The sequence below is a fragment of the Lagopus muta genome, chromosome 7 (assembly GCF_023343835.1).
Source record: "Lagopus muta isolate bLagMut1 chromosome 7, bLagMut1 primary, whole genome shotgun sequence".
In the NCBI taxonomy this organism is placed as follows: domain Eukaryota; kingdom Metazoa; phylum Chordata; class Aves; order Galliformes; family Phasianidae; genus Lagopus; species Lagopus muta.
In genome coordinates, this window is record NC_064439.1 from 37955308 (window position 1) to 37973207 (window position 17900).

General features: G+C 48.4%; 1 protein-coding gene across 3 annotated transcripts; it reads right to left on the reverse strand.

The window, feature by feature from the left end:
• Positions 1-9252: 9252 nt before the first annotated feature.
• EOMES (eomesodermin) lies at positions 9253-13377 on the reverse strand. Of its 3 annotated transcripts, XM_048951860.1 has the most exons (7): positions 12547-13377; positions 12270-12424; positions 11974-12095; positions 11410-11568; positions 11259-11320; positions 10441-10592; positions 9253-10194 (listed from the first exon to the last, which is right to left on the reverse strand). In XM_048951860.1, exons 1-7 carry the CDS (start codon positions 13296-13298, stop codon positions 9857-9859), a joined length of 1740 nt encoding a protein of 579 aa, XP_048807817.1. In that variant the 5' UTR covers positions 13299-13377; the 3' UTR covers positions 9253-9856. The 3 variants fall into 3 exon arrangements, with proteins under 3 accessions (XP_048807817.1, XP_048807816.1, XP_048807815.1); XM_048951859.1 differs by having other exon boundaries at positions 9253-10535; XM_048951858.1 differs by having other exon boundaries at positions 9253-10592.
• Positions 13378-17900: the final 4523 nt, after the last annotated feature.

The following is a 17900-nucleotide window of genomic DNA, read 5'->3' on the forward strand; positions in this document are numbered from 1 at the left end:
TTATTCCAGCTTTAACTTTTTTCCCCACAGAAATGTAAAGTAGCGGTTTGAATAAAGTTTTCTTCATATTAGTTTCCTATATAATATAGCCTAATACATGGATTGTGTGAGTACAATGATTTATAAACTTTACAGCATTCCGCAATCTATCTGTGCCGTGGAGAAATATAAATTCAAGGAGTATTTGCGCATTCAAAATAATAATAATAACACTCAAAATTCATCATATATCAAACACACATCGTGACACTGATAATTCTGAGAATAAGGATTGAGCATGACTTCCTGGCAATTACCAACACCTCTCCTCTAAAATGGAAAGATGGTGCTCATAGCCATAGTTACATAAAGTGAAAAGCCTGGTTTTATAGAACTGGACATTGGATTAAAAAAAGATGCTGGAAGCACCTGGCATTAAACATCAAGTTTCCATTAAGTTATTTTGCTTGACCAAATCTCTTCAGTACATGTCATGAAAATTCACATTCCTTCAGCAGGTTTTGTTTGATGGGTGTCATCTTCAAACTGCTCTGCAGCTGACCTTCCTCAGTTGGATTGGTCTACACTCAGAGGGTGGTGACCCACTGGAACAGGTTGCCCAAGAAGCTTGTGGATGCCCCATCCCTGGAGGCATTCAAGGCCAAGCTGGATTTGGCTCTGGGCAGCCTGGTCTAGTGGCTGGCAATCCTGCACATAGCATGGGGTTGAAACTAGATGATCTTTGCTGTCCTTTTCAACTCAGGGCATTCTATTATTCTACAATGATTCTTTACTCAGTACCTTTCTGGTGCCCTTTCTCTTGCCAGTGCTCAATAATCACAATGTCTGATGTCCCAAGAGAATGTGTCAATGCTGTTACAGGCATCTAAGTTTTCTCTTTCCCATGCACACCAATAGTAGTCAGGAATTTAGTTTTCTGCTCCTGAAGCATTCCACTGATATAAAACCTTTCAATTCAGTCCATGTCCTTGTGCAATCTTGTTCTCAGAGAAGCTGCACTATACTTGCTTATCAGACTCAGTCATGATTGTGGAAATAACCTTGAGACTATTAACCCTAAGATTAGAGAGCATTCATGCAAGACCCTACTGCCAAGCAATGCAAGGGCCAGCAACATCTACCACTGAATTCCCACTCCTATGTCACAACATGACTAGTGTAATGAGAAACTGAAGTGCATTTAGTGCTACCTTTTACATGATGAAGGACACAAGAAAAAGGAACAGACCTCTGAAAAAAAAAAGAGTGAGCATTCAGAGAGGTAAAGAAACAATGAGAAGGCACAGCTCCAACAAGCATCACTCACTCTGCACTCTTTGGAACCTAAAGCAAGTATCTGGGGTCTGAAACCAACCATAGAACAGAGAATACTTGATGATCCCTCAAAGGGATTTACAACTTCACAGTGGGACAGGTCATGTGGCAGGAGTGCTGCAATGGATGGATGCAGGCTCTTGAGGAAAGCCAGGCTGGGAAGCAGGAGAACATGGGCTTCAGTCTATCTGAAGAGCTGTCTGCAGCACACAGCTTTGCTTGGAAAAAGTGACAAAGCAGTCAAGATCTTATGGGTAAGAATCAGAGAAGTCTGAAATGTGTTGTGTCATGCTAGGTGCCTGCTGCAGGCTTCCGGATCAAAAGGGGGAAGTAGAAGAAGACTTCACTCAAAAGCTGAAACAAGCTTCATAATCTTTGCCCCTGGTACCCAATGGGAACTAGAACCACTCTGACATCTGCAGATGAAATAGCATTGCTGAGCACAAGAAACCCAAATTTCTGGCCTCTGTTGATTTCTTGATACAAGTGACTGACAAGACTTCCACACTTCGGTACAACATAAGGAGTGAACCCACAAACCAAGCCTAAAAACGAAAGACTGAGGACCAGTAAAAATCTCTCTTTTCTTGGTAGCTGGTGGAACTTTAAAATCAGCTCAAACACGCCTTCCATATGCTTCACTCTTCCCCTTCAGAAAAGAGGCACTATAAGACTCGAGATGCGTTGGCCTAGCTATTAACTTCTGTAGCTGTTATCATAGACGAGACTGAAAGCTTTAGCTGTTAGACAAAAGAGAGTTAATCCACTCAGTCTCCATCAGGATTATTTTTAGGTGTGGTTATGGCCAGTCTTCAAGTCTTTCTATAGTGTGTTTTCATTATATATTTCAATGACCTTTAAGTATTATGGGTGACCATTAGCACTTCTCAGCATAACAATATTAATAGCAGGTTGGAGAATTAAGCAGATCAAATCTAATGAAAGTGAATAGAGTGGAGGAATGTAAGATGCCATGTTTGCTGCTGCTTTGGCTCTCCCTGAGCTACATGGTTTGGCGAATCCCCCACTGAGATAAGAGATCCAAGTTGTTTTTGTATATTTTTAGTCTCCATTTCCTGGGAATATTGATAAATTCCAGAAAGGCTTTGCCTCTCACATTGAATCCCCCATGCATCCCTAAAGGGACTGAGTGCAACTCAATGCAGGAGGACACAAGGCCCATTACCTCAGCTACCTACCACGAAAAACAAAACAAAACAAACAACCAAGCAAACAAAAGCCCCACAGTCTGGTCTAGCAGAAATCAGTCATCATGCTAATCAGAGCAATCTCATCAGTGATTGTGGGGGTTTGTTTAAACTTTCTGGTGAAACACCCCAGTGGTTTTGTTTTTTCATTTATTGTGTATTATAACGTATTAGAGTCAAAGTCTTCATTCTAAATGTGAAACAGTATTTTTTTAACAGAGCATCCCTCCTGCAGCTGCAGGAGGACATTGCCCTGAAACCCCCAAAATTTCAGATCATTTCCAGGGAGGGACATAGTTCCCTAATGACTCTCACTGAACAGAAAGAGAATGAACGAATTGAAAGAGAAGCACGAATTGAACCCACACCATCATCACATTTCTTATGAACTAAAACCACAGTCGGATTATTACGCACAGTTACTCTAGATGTTGATTAATGCATTTTGTAGCACAGACAAAACAAAACACAAAAATAACAACTAAACAGTAACAACAACCACAAGATCTACCTGCCCCTTGGTAGAGGTAGAAAGCTGTTTCTATATCCACCTGAAGTACTTGCACAGTTGTCCCTCACACAGCATTTGAAGATGTAAATACATAAGAAAAGCAACAGAAAAGAGTGGACTCACAGCACATCCTCTGAGGGGCCAGCTGTCCTCCTGATGAAAGGGGACTAAGTGCACCGTGGAGATGCTGTAAATCTGTGCTTCACTGCACTCTGAGCAGCCTGGTCTAATGGTTGGCAACCCTGCCCACAGCAGGGGGGTTGAAACTAGATGATCTTAAAGTCCTTTTCAACCCAGGCCAGTCTATGATTCTGTGATACTCTCACAGCTACAGAATTACTCTGACTGTACCACTGTGGATTCTCTGTTGGACCAGAAAGTCCTCTCACGCTGCCTTCCAGATAGGGAACTTATACAGAGCTCCTCAAAAGCTTTCAAGGACTGACAGCTAAACTGATCACTACTTTGGGTACCGACTTTGCCACTCAAGCATTACCTGTCATGCACTGTTATTGTGAGGGGAAAGCAATAAAAAATAATTGTCATGAGCATTGCTGTTTAAACAGATGAAAGATGTCACCAGCATCCCTTTGCAAGAATAAGGATATTTGGTTTTCATTCTAACTTTCTGCTGTTTCTTCTCTCTGCTCAGTGCCAACACAAATACTGCTGCTGTTGCACAGTGAGCTGTATTAGGGAATTGGTTTGTCTGAAAAATAACCACATTCTTAGTTTTCAAGCCATCACCCTTAAATATTGACCCATTCAGGCCAATACATAAGGGTGGCCAGTGCCAGCAGGCATTCCAATAAATGTGTTAGGGACATATAATTTAAGCAGATTGGCTAAAGAAATGAATTGCAGATTTCATACTGACCTTTACAGGGTGGATTTATCTGCTATTCAGATTGCCACTGGCACAAAATTTAGGAACATTGCAAGTAAAACAAGAACCATAGACTCAGCCATAATTCTTCTGGATCAAAGATATTTCCCCCCCAAAGAAACAGAAAATAACAAAAACTGACAAAAATAATAATCATCCTATTGTTACCCTCAAACGATCCTAAGAAGGAATTGCAATAAAAAAGCAGCAAGGCAAAATCCTTCCTTCATAGAAAGAAGTAACAAGAGATGAGATAATAGTAAAAAATATTTTGCTGAACAATAATCTTGAGACCTAAAAAACCAAAGCTACTGAAAAATAAGATACTTTCTGTATATCAGTGGAAATGAGACTACACAAGTGGGGCTTTGTCTGTCTTATTTGGAGTATGAGAGAGGATAAAGTTTCCCTGCTACTGTGAAGAGTTGCTGAAAATTCATCTGTGTGTTGACACATCCTCTGAAGAAACAGTTTAAGAGCTCTGCTTGCCTAAATTTTGACTTGAGTCATAATAAGAATATCATTGTCATGTATTCTTACTCATTATAGGAAGCAAAGAGAAGATTTAATAGGGGAAAGAGAGTATTTAAAGTAATAATATTTCTGCCATTGGGAATTTATCAAGAAGAAGGAGGTGCTAGCACATCACAAGTAGGTCAGTTTCTGAAGAGTTCTTCTCACCAGAAAAATAGGAGAGTACTACAAACAATTTTGTGAACACAAAGGTAAGTCCCTAAAATCAGTCTGCTTGCTATTCTTGAGCATACAAACAAAAAGTCCAGGTTAAAAATAAAAGTGGATTGTTTTCATCCCCCAAGGAAATCTGCAGTTATATCAAGGAATTTTCACATACTGTATTGCTCTATAAATAAAAGTGATCTTAACAGTTCCATGAAGTTTAACAATTAATGCCCAATGTAGACTATAAAATCCTTACCTCACTGTAAGAAAACAAGAACAAATCATAACAGAACTGGATCCCTTGTGCTCAGCATATATAGACAAACTGTAAATGAGTTCTAACAAGAACTCCTTTCACAAACCTGCTAAAATGATACTTCTTTACAATAACTGTAGTAAACCTACTTCAACAGTAAACATCTTTCCAAAAGCCATAAGTCTGCAGAGCTCGTACCTCTGTGGAAGAGAATGTGGACTGACATGGCAAGTTCAGAGCTCCTGCTGCAGATTTGTTAGCTGTCTTCCTACTCCACATATGCATCCTTTCCTCATTTGCAGATATCACACCCCATTAAAAGAGAGCTGAATGTTGTCCTTGCATGGAGAACACTCCACATTGAAAGAATTCACCTTGGTCTTGCTGATAAAAGACCATCTGGTTTTGAAAAAGCTCTGAAAACATCAGAACAGATTCGGATTTTAAAAACTCAAAGGAAGCCTGACTTCATGAAGTAGCAGGAGGAAGAACAAGGACTGCTTTTCCAGTTTAAAATATCACTGTGTGAATTCATGCATTCATAGTTTTAATGGTCTAAGCCAAAAGGTGGTATGCATTAGAAAAGTGCACCTGTTCAGCACCTTCCCCAAGAGCAATAGGTGATAAAAAGCAGTCAGCCTGGCTTTTGGACTGTTACAGATACCATCCACTTTCTCAGAGTAAGATCTGAGAAAGTAATTATCAAAATAGGTCGCTCTTCTTATAGCATTAACTTCAACTGTCTCTATCATGATCCAACAGGATACCACCAAGTATGAAGAGGACTGGGAGACTACTGTCATTTCACCCTGTGTGCTGTACAACCCTGGAAGGCAATCTGAGACTGTGACAAGAAGGACCCAGCAGAAACAAAATGCTCGAGACAGGAAAACTACCCCTTTGCCACTAAATACTGTCAATCAGCAACAAATCAACTATTTGCTGTGGATGAAAACTAAACAGCGTACAACAACTTTACTTACAAGCCCATGACTGAACTGGTGGTCAGACAGGGACTTCCCCTAACACACATGCCTTCTGCAGCCAAATAACACCACTCACATGTGGAAACCTTCAGTAGGTACGTAGCTACTCACGTGAGCAAAATCAGGCCTTTATTTACTGTTCCCCACAGGGTCAGGTCTGCACACCGACCTCCTTCCCATCCAGCATCAGTTCAGTCATTCAAGCAGGCAAATGGCCCAGCACTCCGTGTCTTTATTTCCTCCCTCTCTGTCTCTTATTTGACTCCAGAATGAAAAGGAGGGAGAAGGCGGAAGGTTAGAGGGAAGCCTGCAGAGGATTCCTCCTCCCCAGATTAGGATTTAATTGTATTCCGAGTGAGTCCCTTCTGGTTGCGCTCAGTCTTTCAGATGAATGTTTCATCAATATGATTAGGATCACATCCCTCAGTCTCGTCTATTCACACAATTGGTTGTGACAGCTCGGAGTATAGTACTCCCTAAAGGAAATATTAGATACCACCCTATCACTTTATTCAAATCATATTTTGCACTCCACGCTTTCAGCCTAATGGCATTCGCCCCCGGATTATTTATTTGCAATACCCAGCAAGCACTAAAGTCCTTCCAATGAGGATTAGATCAACATTTATATTAGAGATATTATTATTACAAAGAGGGCTGCGGCTGCTTTGGAAGGTGGGGAATGAGCTTTGGATACTTCAGCAGAGGAGAAAAGGTACAAAAAGAAAAAAAAACATAAAGAAAAAAGAGGGGAGGATGAAGAGGAAACAAACAAATGAACAAAAAAAAAGAGAAAAAAAAGAAAGAACAACAGCATCGACGGTAGCAACCCCCAGCTCCGTGGGATGGATGGCACACAGGAGGTGCTGCCAGGCCCCGCTCCATCACCTCAGCACCATTTTCTCCACAGAGTTGGGCTGCCCCAACTGCTCACCACCGGCTTTTCCTGCACCCTGGGCCGGGATGGGGCATTTCCGAGGAATACCACAGAGGGTGAATCCCCTCCTCGGCCTCCAACGCCACTCTATTCTCTGAGGAGAGGGCAGCAGCGGCTGAGGGAGCTTCGTAAAGCAGCAAAGGGGAGGCGAAAAGCAGCGAGCGGGCTGTGAAAACCCGGCGTTGGGGATGGGGCAGGGTGGAAGAAATTCAGACTGAAAGTAAAACCTTTGTCACGTACTCGAAAAGAAAACAACAACAACAATCTTGCTCCTTCCTCCTGGAGAGAGCGGCCCTTCTCACGACGAGGGGAACGCCGTCGGAAGGGATGGGACTCGGGGTCGTTTTATTTTCCCCGATGGGTGCGAAATATCGGCGGTGAAACGTGGGGTGAGCCGAGAGAAGCAAAGTTTCGTTGGGAAAGCAAGCCAAGTGCAGGAGCGGGGCTGTTTTAACGAAAAATCCCCAAATTCTTCACCGACGAGAGGTCTCCATCCTGCTCAGCCCTGGGAAGAACTCCTCTGATCTACCGCTGCTCGCCCAGGCTGTTAAAAAACAATACATACAAACACCGTGCTGAAGCATCTCCCCTCGAATGACAGACAAATACGTGAGATAGTCGTTAAATCGCAACAAACGGCCTCAAATCGTTCGCAGTGTGCTTCAGGGGTGGGGAAAACAGAGGAGGGGAGCCCCAGCGCCGCGCTCATCCCCCCCAGCCCCGCTCCCGGTGGCCGGGCGTCCCCGCAGCGCTGCTCGCCCCTATGATGGGACCTTCCTGGGACTCCCCCTGCTCTCCCCCCCGCGATAAGGAGCCCGCAGCCCGGGATCGAGGCTCTCTGCTGTTTGCCGCAGTAAATGGCGTTACGAAGCGAAGCGCAAAGGTAGTTAACTTTATCTTCCGCTAATATAAACAAATAGGCGTCCGGCTCCTTGATCTTTATTTAAATATTGAGTTGTTTATCGGTGTCATCCTATGAAGATTAATTAGCTGCCTTTATTCACAATTTGGCGTCTGACACCCCGTTTTAGGAATGCATTATAATCACAAGGTGTTAATTGGGGCCAGCCAGGCACTTATGTTTCTATTAAATAGTGTGAGGACTTTTCACAAGTTTTTTTTCTTTTTTTCCCTTTTCTTGCTTTTTTTTTTTTTTTTTTTTTTTAAATCGCAAATTGCAAACTTACACGTACAGCCCTCAGCCAGCGCCACACAGAGAAGGAACCGCTCACCCCGACTGCGGTGCGCTGTGCACGAGAATGAAAGCGGGGGGTGAGGAACGGGTTTACCCCCACTGAAAGGAGAGGGGAAAAAAAGAAAAAAGAATTTAAAAAGAAAAAGCTCTTTCCACCGTTTAAGAAATTCGGCAAGAATCTTCCCGTCTCGAATCGACAATACGCCTCGCTGGAAGTGCACCGAACTCGGCGCTAGAAATCTCTTCGGGAAGACGTCCCTCTCTCCCTCCAGCCCGTTGCAAAAGCCCACCTTGATTGCGCTAAGTCCTCCAGTCCGAGTCTTTGCACTGTTTTGTTTGCGGCGGGCATCGCTAACAGCTTAATCCCATTACCGCCTGCATTTCCTCGGGAAAGGTGATGCTGCCGCGGGAGCCGACATTCAATCACCTCGCCAGGAGAGGCTTTCTCCCCAGATAAGGGCGCGGGGAGGTTTTAACGCGTTCCGGGAAGAGGCGGGGGCAGAGCCAGGGCCGTACCCGGCTCCTCGGGACGGGTTGGGCTCGCACTTCACCCCCGTATGGGAAAAGAGGCGCCTCAGGGCTGGCAGCAAGCAAGGAGGGGGTCGGAATCTTGCTGGATAAAGAGAAGGACAAGTGAAATGAGAAAAATCCCCAAATGAAAGTAGTAATATTAATACCACTAGCATCGTCCTTATCTGCACCCTGCAAGGCAAAACAGCAACTTTACACAAAGTGGATGGAGTTAAGAGCCATCACAACCCACCAGTCTTTAACCATGCAGCACACACAGGTTTGTGCTCCCTCCTCCCCCCCAACCTGGTAGAAGCAAAGAAGCAGATGCCACCCACACTCTCATCCCTGGCAGCACCACGTTTATTAAAAATTACTACTATGTACATATAAAAGCAGAACCAAGTTTCACCAGGAGAATTTTTGTGCCAGTGCTCTGGGGTTGATCCGTTTAAAATGGCTGAAACTATAGGCAAGAAGAGTGGGCAGGTTACATCACTTCCAGTTTGATACAGGGCAGCTGAAAGTCACTTTACATACACGCAAATAGAAATCTGCTAATGCTCTTTGCAATGCTCCATATGCAAAGTTTGATTAACCAAAAAAAAAAAAAAAAAGCATTTTGAACTTCAAAGCACCACTGGAGGTCCTTCTGACTGAACAGCTATAGGTCAACTATATATTATTCCACAATATTCTACAGTGTACCTAGACAAAACACAACTGTACACTTGGATTTTTTTTTTGCCACCTCAGTAAAGGTTAGGCTTTTGGGATGGAGGCATGCTTTCCTTAAAAATCAAATTTGGCCATTATAAGAGCATCGCTAGCAGCAAGACCTTCAAGTTCAGCTGCCTGGAGCAGGCCTTATTTTAACCATCTTCTGCTAAAGAAAGCCTTAGCTGAGCAATGCCCAACTCAGTCAACTAATCTGCAAACAAGAGTTGAAGAAAACAGTTCTGTTTAAAACAGCATGTGCAGCCCCCCACCCCAGTGCCCTTTAGCAGAGGGGCAAGGCAGGGAAGAAAGTGAAATTTGGAATCCAACTGCTATTTCCTCAGTGTACGGATTTGATCAGGCCTCTGAGCCAAGCCAAACTGTACACTTCAGTGTCTCCAATAAATAAACCACCTTGTAGAAAATCTAGGCTCCTGCTTACAGCTTTTCCACATGCTGTTTCTTCTAAGAGAAAAATCATATTGTGATTTGCTTTTCCTACTTAATAACCTGCAACAGTCAAAAAGCTTTGGCACCTTCTTTAGAATTGCACATGACAATTTAAGGTGGAAGGCAAGAGTCTTTTTGGCAATTGTAATGCAAAAGAAAACAAAGGCCACCCTGAAAAAATAGCCAATTGGAACAAAAGGATGCTTTAAGAACTGGTATAGAACGCATAGTAGCCCATGCCTTTTGAAGTGTCTTTGCTATAGTCCTCAGCATTAATGTCCTCACATTTCATGGATGGGGAATTTTCGTTGCTCGAAGTGCTGGGGGAGAGCCGCCTTCTCTTACAAGCACCTGTGTAGACCCCAGAATCGTTGGAATCTAGAGACTTGATGGAGGGTGGAGTCTCTATCCAGGATGAGCCAATTTCTTCTTTCACCTTCTCCTTTGAAAGCTGGTCTTCAGAAAAGCCCGGAGGACTCGTCCTGGAGCTCCAAGGTAATCCCGTGGCCATTTTTCTCTGGTAGGAGCCCCTACTCCCCCAGCCTGCCATGGACGGAAACGTTGGGTCAGGGTAGTACCCCAAGGCATGGGATGTCTGAAGAGGGAGCGATTTAATGCCATAGGGCAGCAAGGTGCTAGGAGAATACTCCGTCTCATAGGAGTTCATGTCCAGTTTGTTGGCACTGGGCTGCTGCATGGGAGTAACAAACCACCGCTGGGGAGGGCTGGCCACCTCTTCACTCTGCTGCGGGGACAGCAAGCCATTGGTCTGTGGGACTGTTCTCTCACCGTTGTAAAATCTGGTGGGGGGCAGGTTGTTGACAAACTGTTCTTGGAAGAATGGCTGCACGCTGTATCGGGCACCAGGGACAATCTGGTGGGATCTAGGAGAATCCGTGGGAGATGGAGTTAATCTGTCATTTTCTGAAGCTGTGTACATGCTACAACATAAAAGAGAAACACTGAGAGTTCTTTACAATTCCAAATACGGTATTAGAAAACAAACAGGAAGAAAGCAGCTGTTCTTAACAAGAGTCACAACCGTGTTTATCTGGACCTTCTATCAGCCTTCAGAGTTAATGCTGCTTTTCCTAGAGCAGTAGAAATTGCTAAACAGCAGTAGAATACTGCTGTTACACATACCCGCTCTCCTCGGCCAAAGCCATCTTAAATGAAAGGCAGCACTTTTAGAAGCCAGATTTGAGTACATGCACCTATGGTCTTTCAAAGGCCTTTTGATGACAGAAATTGCTCACGAGGTGAAAGTCTTCCTTACAATTGGAAGATGGCTATTTTGCCACTCCAACAGCAGATGCTTTGCTGCCAGCCTGCAGGCCAGCAAGGTTCTGGTGGGATATTTAACCAGAGCTCAGAATCCTGCTAGGAAACAGGATCGAGACAGCATATTAAGTAATTAAATGGCCATTTATCTCTCTAGACATATTTAACTTCTAAATGGGTGCGTGAACTAGCAAAATGACACTATTTCTACTTCTAAATAACTTAAGTAGCGTCTCCAAGTTTCTCCTTTTTATATATAAAAGCATTTGAGGGCAGAACCGTGCCTCCCCAAACAGCTGCAAGATAAGAGGTACAGGCATACTTACGAGTCATAGTTGTCTCTGAAGCCCTTTGCAAAAGGATTATGATCAATTTTGAGCTGAGTAATCTAAAAATGAAAGCAGAGCACAGTGAGTTGACATGCTGAACCTTCGACACTTCATTATATTCTTGTCATTTTGCACAACCCATTCTTACATCGGTGTTTTGATAGGCTGTAACTGCTATGAACTGCGTTTCAGGGAAAATAAACGTTTGAGTCTTTGAAGAATCATTCAGGTCCTCAACGCCATCTTCAGTCACTTCCACTATGTGAAGCCGAGGCTGGTATTTGTGTAGAGACTGCAGGACTATCATCTGAAAGAGTAAGAGAGAATGTTAAACTGCACCCCGCATCAACATTCACAGGCTGCAAGGTTGACCTCATCTTGGGAATGGTGTTTTTTTTTTTTTTTACTGCTAGCAAATGAAACAAAGGGCTACAGCCTGTGTAGGTTGCTAATATGCCAGGTCCTGCAAATGCAGGAAATTGAGAGCCATCAGCTACACTGCTACATTTTGAGCAACGTGAAGTTGAAGAAAATAGTGGCCGAAAATAGAAATTTACACATCTACTTCTGACATTGCTTCTCCTTTTAAAGACATCCACAGGACTAAAGGACTAACATCCCACTAAGAAAAGAACAAGTCATAGCAGCGATGCAGCAGCTCTGTTTGCTGCACGCCACCACCGACACGGCTCCCGGGAGCACGGTCACTCACCTGCGCGTTGTTGTTGTTGGCTCCCTTGTTGTTGGTCAGCTTCAGCTTGCCGAAAGAGATCTCCTGCCGCATCCAGTGTGCTCCGGTGTTGGGCGACTCAGGGTGCACGTACACCTTGTTGCCTGGAGGAGAGCAGCGCGGCGGTGAGCAGCCGGGCACAGCACGGGGCTTCGTTCCACCGCGACCCCCAGGTGTCCCCGTCCCGTACGAGGGTCTCAAAGCGGCCGTAAGTGCGCAGCTCCTCCCGCACCGGGAGCCTTCTTAGGAAGCAGAGCAGGCGGGAAGCCCATACTTACCCTGCATGTTATTGTCGGCTTTGCCGCACGTCACCCATTTTCCCCCTTGGAAGCGCCAGTGGTTGGGGTCTGCCAGCACCACCTCCACGAAGACGTTGTAGTGGGCAGTGGGGTTGAGGCCGGTGATATTAAAGCTCAGGAACGGAAACATCCGCCTGGGGAGAGAAGGAAAACATATGGCATGCGGGACGGCACGGGGAGAAGGCTCGGGCCGCGGGATTTCCCGAGCGGCCCCTTCTCTTTCCCTTTCCCCCCGCGATCTCCCCCACTCGCTTACCGGCCCTGCTTGGTGATGATCATCTCCGTCTGGTGCCGGTGGAACTTGAGCCAGAGCGGCCGGTTGCAGAGGAAGACTTGCGCCCGCAGCCCGGGCCCGGCCGCCGGCACCCCCAGCGCCCCGAGCCCTCCGCAGGAACCCGAGGCCGGCGGGTAGGGGCCGTAGAGGGCTCCGCCGGCCGCCGCCTGCCCGTACTGGTACCCGCCGCCTCCCCCGAACTGCGCCCTGCCGCCGGGCGGGCACACGGCGCCCGCGAAGCCGCCCGAGGACAGCACGGAGCCGTAGGGGTAGCGCGGCCCGCCGGGCGCCTGGTACACGGCGCCGTGCTGCGCGGCGGGCGGGTACGGGAAGAGAGCGCAGGGCCCCCCCAACTCGGCGACGGGCGGCCCGGGGGACTGCAAGTAGTAGCGCTCGGGGCTCAGGCTGTCCATGGAGTAGCGGGCGGCGGCGGCCGAGGGCAGCTCTTCCTCCCCGCAAGGGGTGGTCTTGCGGCCGTCCGGCTTCGGAGCGGCGAAGGGCTGCTCCCCCCCGTCGGGCTCGCCCAGCATGGCCGGAGCCGCTGCGAACTTCTTGGCCGCCTTGTCCAGGTCGAGATGCGCCGGGGAGCCCGGGCGGGGCGGCCCGCGGGACCCGGCTCCGCCGCCTCCTCCGGCTCCGGTCCCTCCGCCGCGCCCGCCGCCTTCCAGCGGATAAAAGGGGGCTCCCGGCAGGGCCCCCCCCGCCGCCGCCAGCAGTGGCTCTCCCAGCTGCATCCTCGGCGGGCGGCGGCGGCTCTGCACAACCCCCCACGGTACCCGATGCCGGCCCCGACCCGCGGCCGCGCAGCGCTGCGCCGAGGCTCCGCCGAGCCCATTTATACCGGCACGCCGGGCCGCTCGGGCCGCCGGGGAGGGGCTTGTGCCGAGCTGCCTCCTCGCCGCCCTCCACCCCCGCCGGCCCATTGGCTGGGCCGGGTGACACTAATTTAATTAGACAGCTACTAATTGGAACAAGTCACCTGTGACTCTGGTGCGCGTGTCCCCCCGCTCCTCGACCCCCCCGTCCGCAGCCGGCGGGTCTGCCCAGCGCCCGTACCGCTCCGGGGGAGGGCTGAGCCGGCGGCGAGCCCGGGTCCCCCATCTTACCCCACCCCACCCCCCGCAAAAAAAAAAAGGAAAAACACATAGGAAAACGAACTACTATTTCTGATCTGGGTAGCAACGGGCGCACGAGGCTTGGGCACAGCAGGAATTGGGGGTCCAGAGAAAAACCGGGATGGGAGCTAACAGCAGAGCCCAGCAGGGAGGGAAGGATGGAGGACGGCCACCTGGCGGGCCGCTGCGACGGGGCGGGCCACCCCCAGGCCCCCCGGGGCCGTGCCGCCGTTGGAACAATTGGGGCTGTGCCTCAGCCCCGCCGAGCGGCTGCCGGCCCCTGTTCGCTCCCCGGGCGGCATCAATCCCGGGGAAGTGGCACGTTAATGGGGCAGTCTCCTTGGAAGCCGGGTGCAAGTTCAGTGTTCGGGAACTCGGTGGAGGATTCTAGCAACGCGCTTTCCCCTTCAGCATCCCCGTCCGGGAAGGCAGGGCGGATTCGCTTGGGTGCCAGATCCCGAGCCGTGGAACCAATCTGTTCCGCGCATTACTCGAAGGGGAACATTTTGCTCCGAAGCGCGGGGCAGCGGATATTTAGGAATATTGACGCGCCCGTGCGGTTCAGCACGAACGACTTTGCAGCTCACAAAGCGCAGCCCCTCGCCCTCTCCCCGCAGCCCGGCGCTTCGCGGGGAGCTCTGCGGAATCCCTGCCCCCTCACCGCGGCACAACGTAAAGGAGACCCGCAGCGCAGCCGGGATTTCGTTGCCGGGTGGAAAGACGCGCGGGGAAGGGACGGGGCTCCGCGGCTCTCACCGCGTAGAGCTCCGAGGAGCCTCACCGGGGCCACCGCGATAATAGCCTGTAATTAACCGAGCCGCTGGACCAGGGGCCGAGGAGCGGTTGGGCGGTCGGGGGGCTCGCTGCGTGCCCCGGAGCGGAGCGAGGGACCGGGGGAAGCAGCTCCCGCTGTGCCCGCCTCCGGCTGCGGGCAAGCAAATACGCATGTGGGGAGCCGGGAGATGGGGGGGGGGGGGGGGAAGGGGGCTGGTGGCACCGGCACTGAAGCACCCCCGGCCCTATCCACCTGCTCACTCCTGGATAACAGTATTCCCAATTTTTGCGTCCGAACGAGGGACACGACAAAAAAGTGTCCTACGCTCATCGCTTCTGCATGGAGCAGCGCGGCCGCTGGGCGCTGCTGCCCCTTCCCCGTACAACTCCGGCAGGGGGGCAGAGTCCGCCAGGCAGCCCCGCTCTGAGGCTGAACGGAAAGGTGGAATGGGGAGAGATCCGCCGAAGCTCCGCTGAGTCTCAGCTGCCTCTCCCCGGCCCGAGGCCGCTCCGTCGGGCTGTCCACCTCCGGGGCTGGGGCAGAGGTGAAGGAGGTTTTGCGAGGCTACTGGGTAGTGTTTGAGGGAATTAATTTTACAACACAACTGCCACGATTTGAAGAAGCCTTGCAGGGCAGGTGCCGTTCAGTTCGAGGCTGCTGCATTTTTTCTTCCGGAATTTCCCTGGCCTCGCGTTAGGCAGAGCCGGGCAGACACCTCCCGACGCCGCTCGGATTTCCCTGGAGCAGAGAACCGGGTCGGGGGAGGGATCGGAAACCCGTGGCCGTCCTGCAAAACTGAGAGCTTTATGGACCGGATCGAAATGCGCTCGGCATGAAGTTTTTCTAACGAATTACGGTTTCCTTGCGGTTCACTGCAGGGAACGATGTATCTCAAGCTCATCTCGGACCAGTCTCGCCTCAACTCCCGCCTCGGGTCCCGCAGCTCCTATCCGGCCCGGTGGCTGTAAGGGACAGAACCCGGGGCCAGGTTTCATTGCGTTTCATCTGGCCGGGTTTGGAGAGCGCGAGCCATCATTTGGGTGCTGTGTCACGCAGCCCGCACGCCGCGCAAAATCAGCGATTCCGCCCGCAGATTCAAGCTGCCGTCCCAGCCGCCAACCAATTTCTCGGGACGCAGTCCCTGTCATCGCCCCTGCTTCACATCTCGCCTCCCGGAGGGTCGGGCATCGCCCCCCGCCCAACTACGATTCAGTTCCGTTCCCGCTGCCCCTCCGGGGTCGCGCCGAGGAACGCCGCCGTGCAGAGCTGCGGGATCTTTCGGTCGTGAGTGGGACAGATTTCCGAATGGGTCCCGCAGCCCTGCAGGTGTTATCTGATAGATAGAGCTGCAGAAGCAGCAGGCTGGTGAGACGGAAAGGAGAATTAGGTTCGTAAAACTATCAGAATAACCCCCAAACCACAAAAACAATGTTGAAAGAAAGTGTAGGTCTTTGAAGGGTTACAGATTATCTCGTTTTGTTGCACTTTATTCAAATATACTCCCTGGGTTTATTCAAACGAGGAGCACGTCCGACTCTAAAGGAGAACGCAGCCTCAGTTACGGCAGATCGGTGTGGTGCTGAAATATTTTCTCCTTTGCCTTTGGGATAGGATTGAGTCCTTTCCTGTTTCTTGGAGGTCAGCGATCAGAAAAGAGCTTCAGCAAATGGTTTAAATTCATGGGGACTAACACTGTTAAACCGATACACCCTGCAAGGAAGGGCCTAGGAGGAGAAAAGAAGTTGAAATCCATATAACCTATTCCACCAGGCTACTGTGCACATATATGTACCTTCACACATCACCCCATGTAGCTATATATATCCATTATCCTTACCTATGTGAGTATGGATACACACACAACAGTTCTACACAGACAGCTTAAGAACTCTGGTTAGCAGAATGCACTGCTATGCTGTGCTCCTGTCACCACGCTCTTGTCTCCGCAGGATATCCAGGTCCTGGGGTCATTTCCTGAGTGCTACATTTGAACCGTTTCTGTGAAGTATTTATTTTCCTTACTTGATTTTCCTTGCTCTCATTTTGGTGGGGGAGAAAAAAAAAAAAAAAGCTTGCTGTTTCTGGATGCCCTCCTCAATCTGCTAGCATCCAACTCCCGAGGGGCTGCAATACTTTCACCTTTACAGCAATTTTGGGATGGGATTTCACAGATTTTCTTTTTCTTCAGCCACCCAACCTGCCCTCCACCTCCTCCCTCCCTCCTCCCCCCCCCCATTGATCTCCAACTACACACACAGTATGGGGCTGGGCAAAGGAAGGATACTTTGAGATGCCATCATGAGGCTTGCCACGCTTCCACCGTCCTTCAGAGCCCTTTTTGAAATCACTAAACTGGAGACTTTTCAGATGCAGTCACTCACACACAAGCGCTTCTTCTTCCTTTTCTTTTCTTTCTTTTCTTTTTTAAAAATCTTCATACTTTTCAAGGCTGCAGAGAGCTTACAGCACGCAGAATAATCAGAGGCACATCAGTATGCTTGGGAAAGGCTCGGGGCATTGCAGCCTGACGCTGAACCTCGGTGAGTATTTTTATGAAGAAGCCTGCTCCATCCTTCCAGTGCTCAGGCTGTTTCAGTCTCTCACATGCAGACAAGAGACACCTCCTTCATGGGAATGCTAGGAAACTAAATTAATTGAAAATGCCTCCTCACCCTCCACTCCCTCCCCTTTCTTTTTCTGTTGAGAAGTGTTGCCCTATAGCTGCAAAGCTCACCAATCCATGTTAGTTTATGACGTGGGAGTACACAGTCCTGAAGCTACAAAAAGTGCAGCTTTAAATATACTATGAGGTGTAAAAAATCAAACCCCGAAGGGTAAAAAGCCAGAGAGCTGCTGTTGAAATATGTAAATGTGTACTTTAAATAGGGGAAATCAATAGGTGTATAAAACCAAAGAACTATTATGTTTAATATTAAGTGGGGATGGTGTTGAATTATTAGCAATTTTACTCTTTGGTAACCAATTACATTTAGCTGCCAATTTATTATGTATCCTAACCAATTCAAAAAGGCAGAATATAGACTTAAACATTAAAAAGATGTACATAGGTATACAAAAGCATAAGCCCCATATTTATCATGGGGTTAATTAATGAAAGCGAGGAGAAGAACACCCTTTTCCAGACATGATGTTTGGAACAGGAAGAACAGGCATGAGTTACTGAATCAGGAGATAACAGAAACAACTCCCTACTTGAAAATAAAGCAGTATTCCAAGTAGTCTTAGCAGTCATGTCCTTTTTCTAATTCATAGGAGAAATGATAGCTAAAAACTCTGTATCTTCAGCAGCAATATTGTATTAAAGGGAACTGCAATTATTAGTTCATAATTAGCTAATCATTAGCTAATAATTAGCTAATCCAGATCTGATCATAAGCAGTGAAGTATGGCAGTATAACACAGACAAAGTTCAACAGACTGAGCTT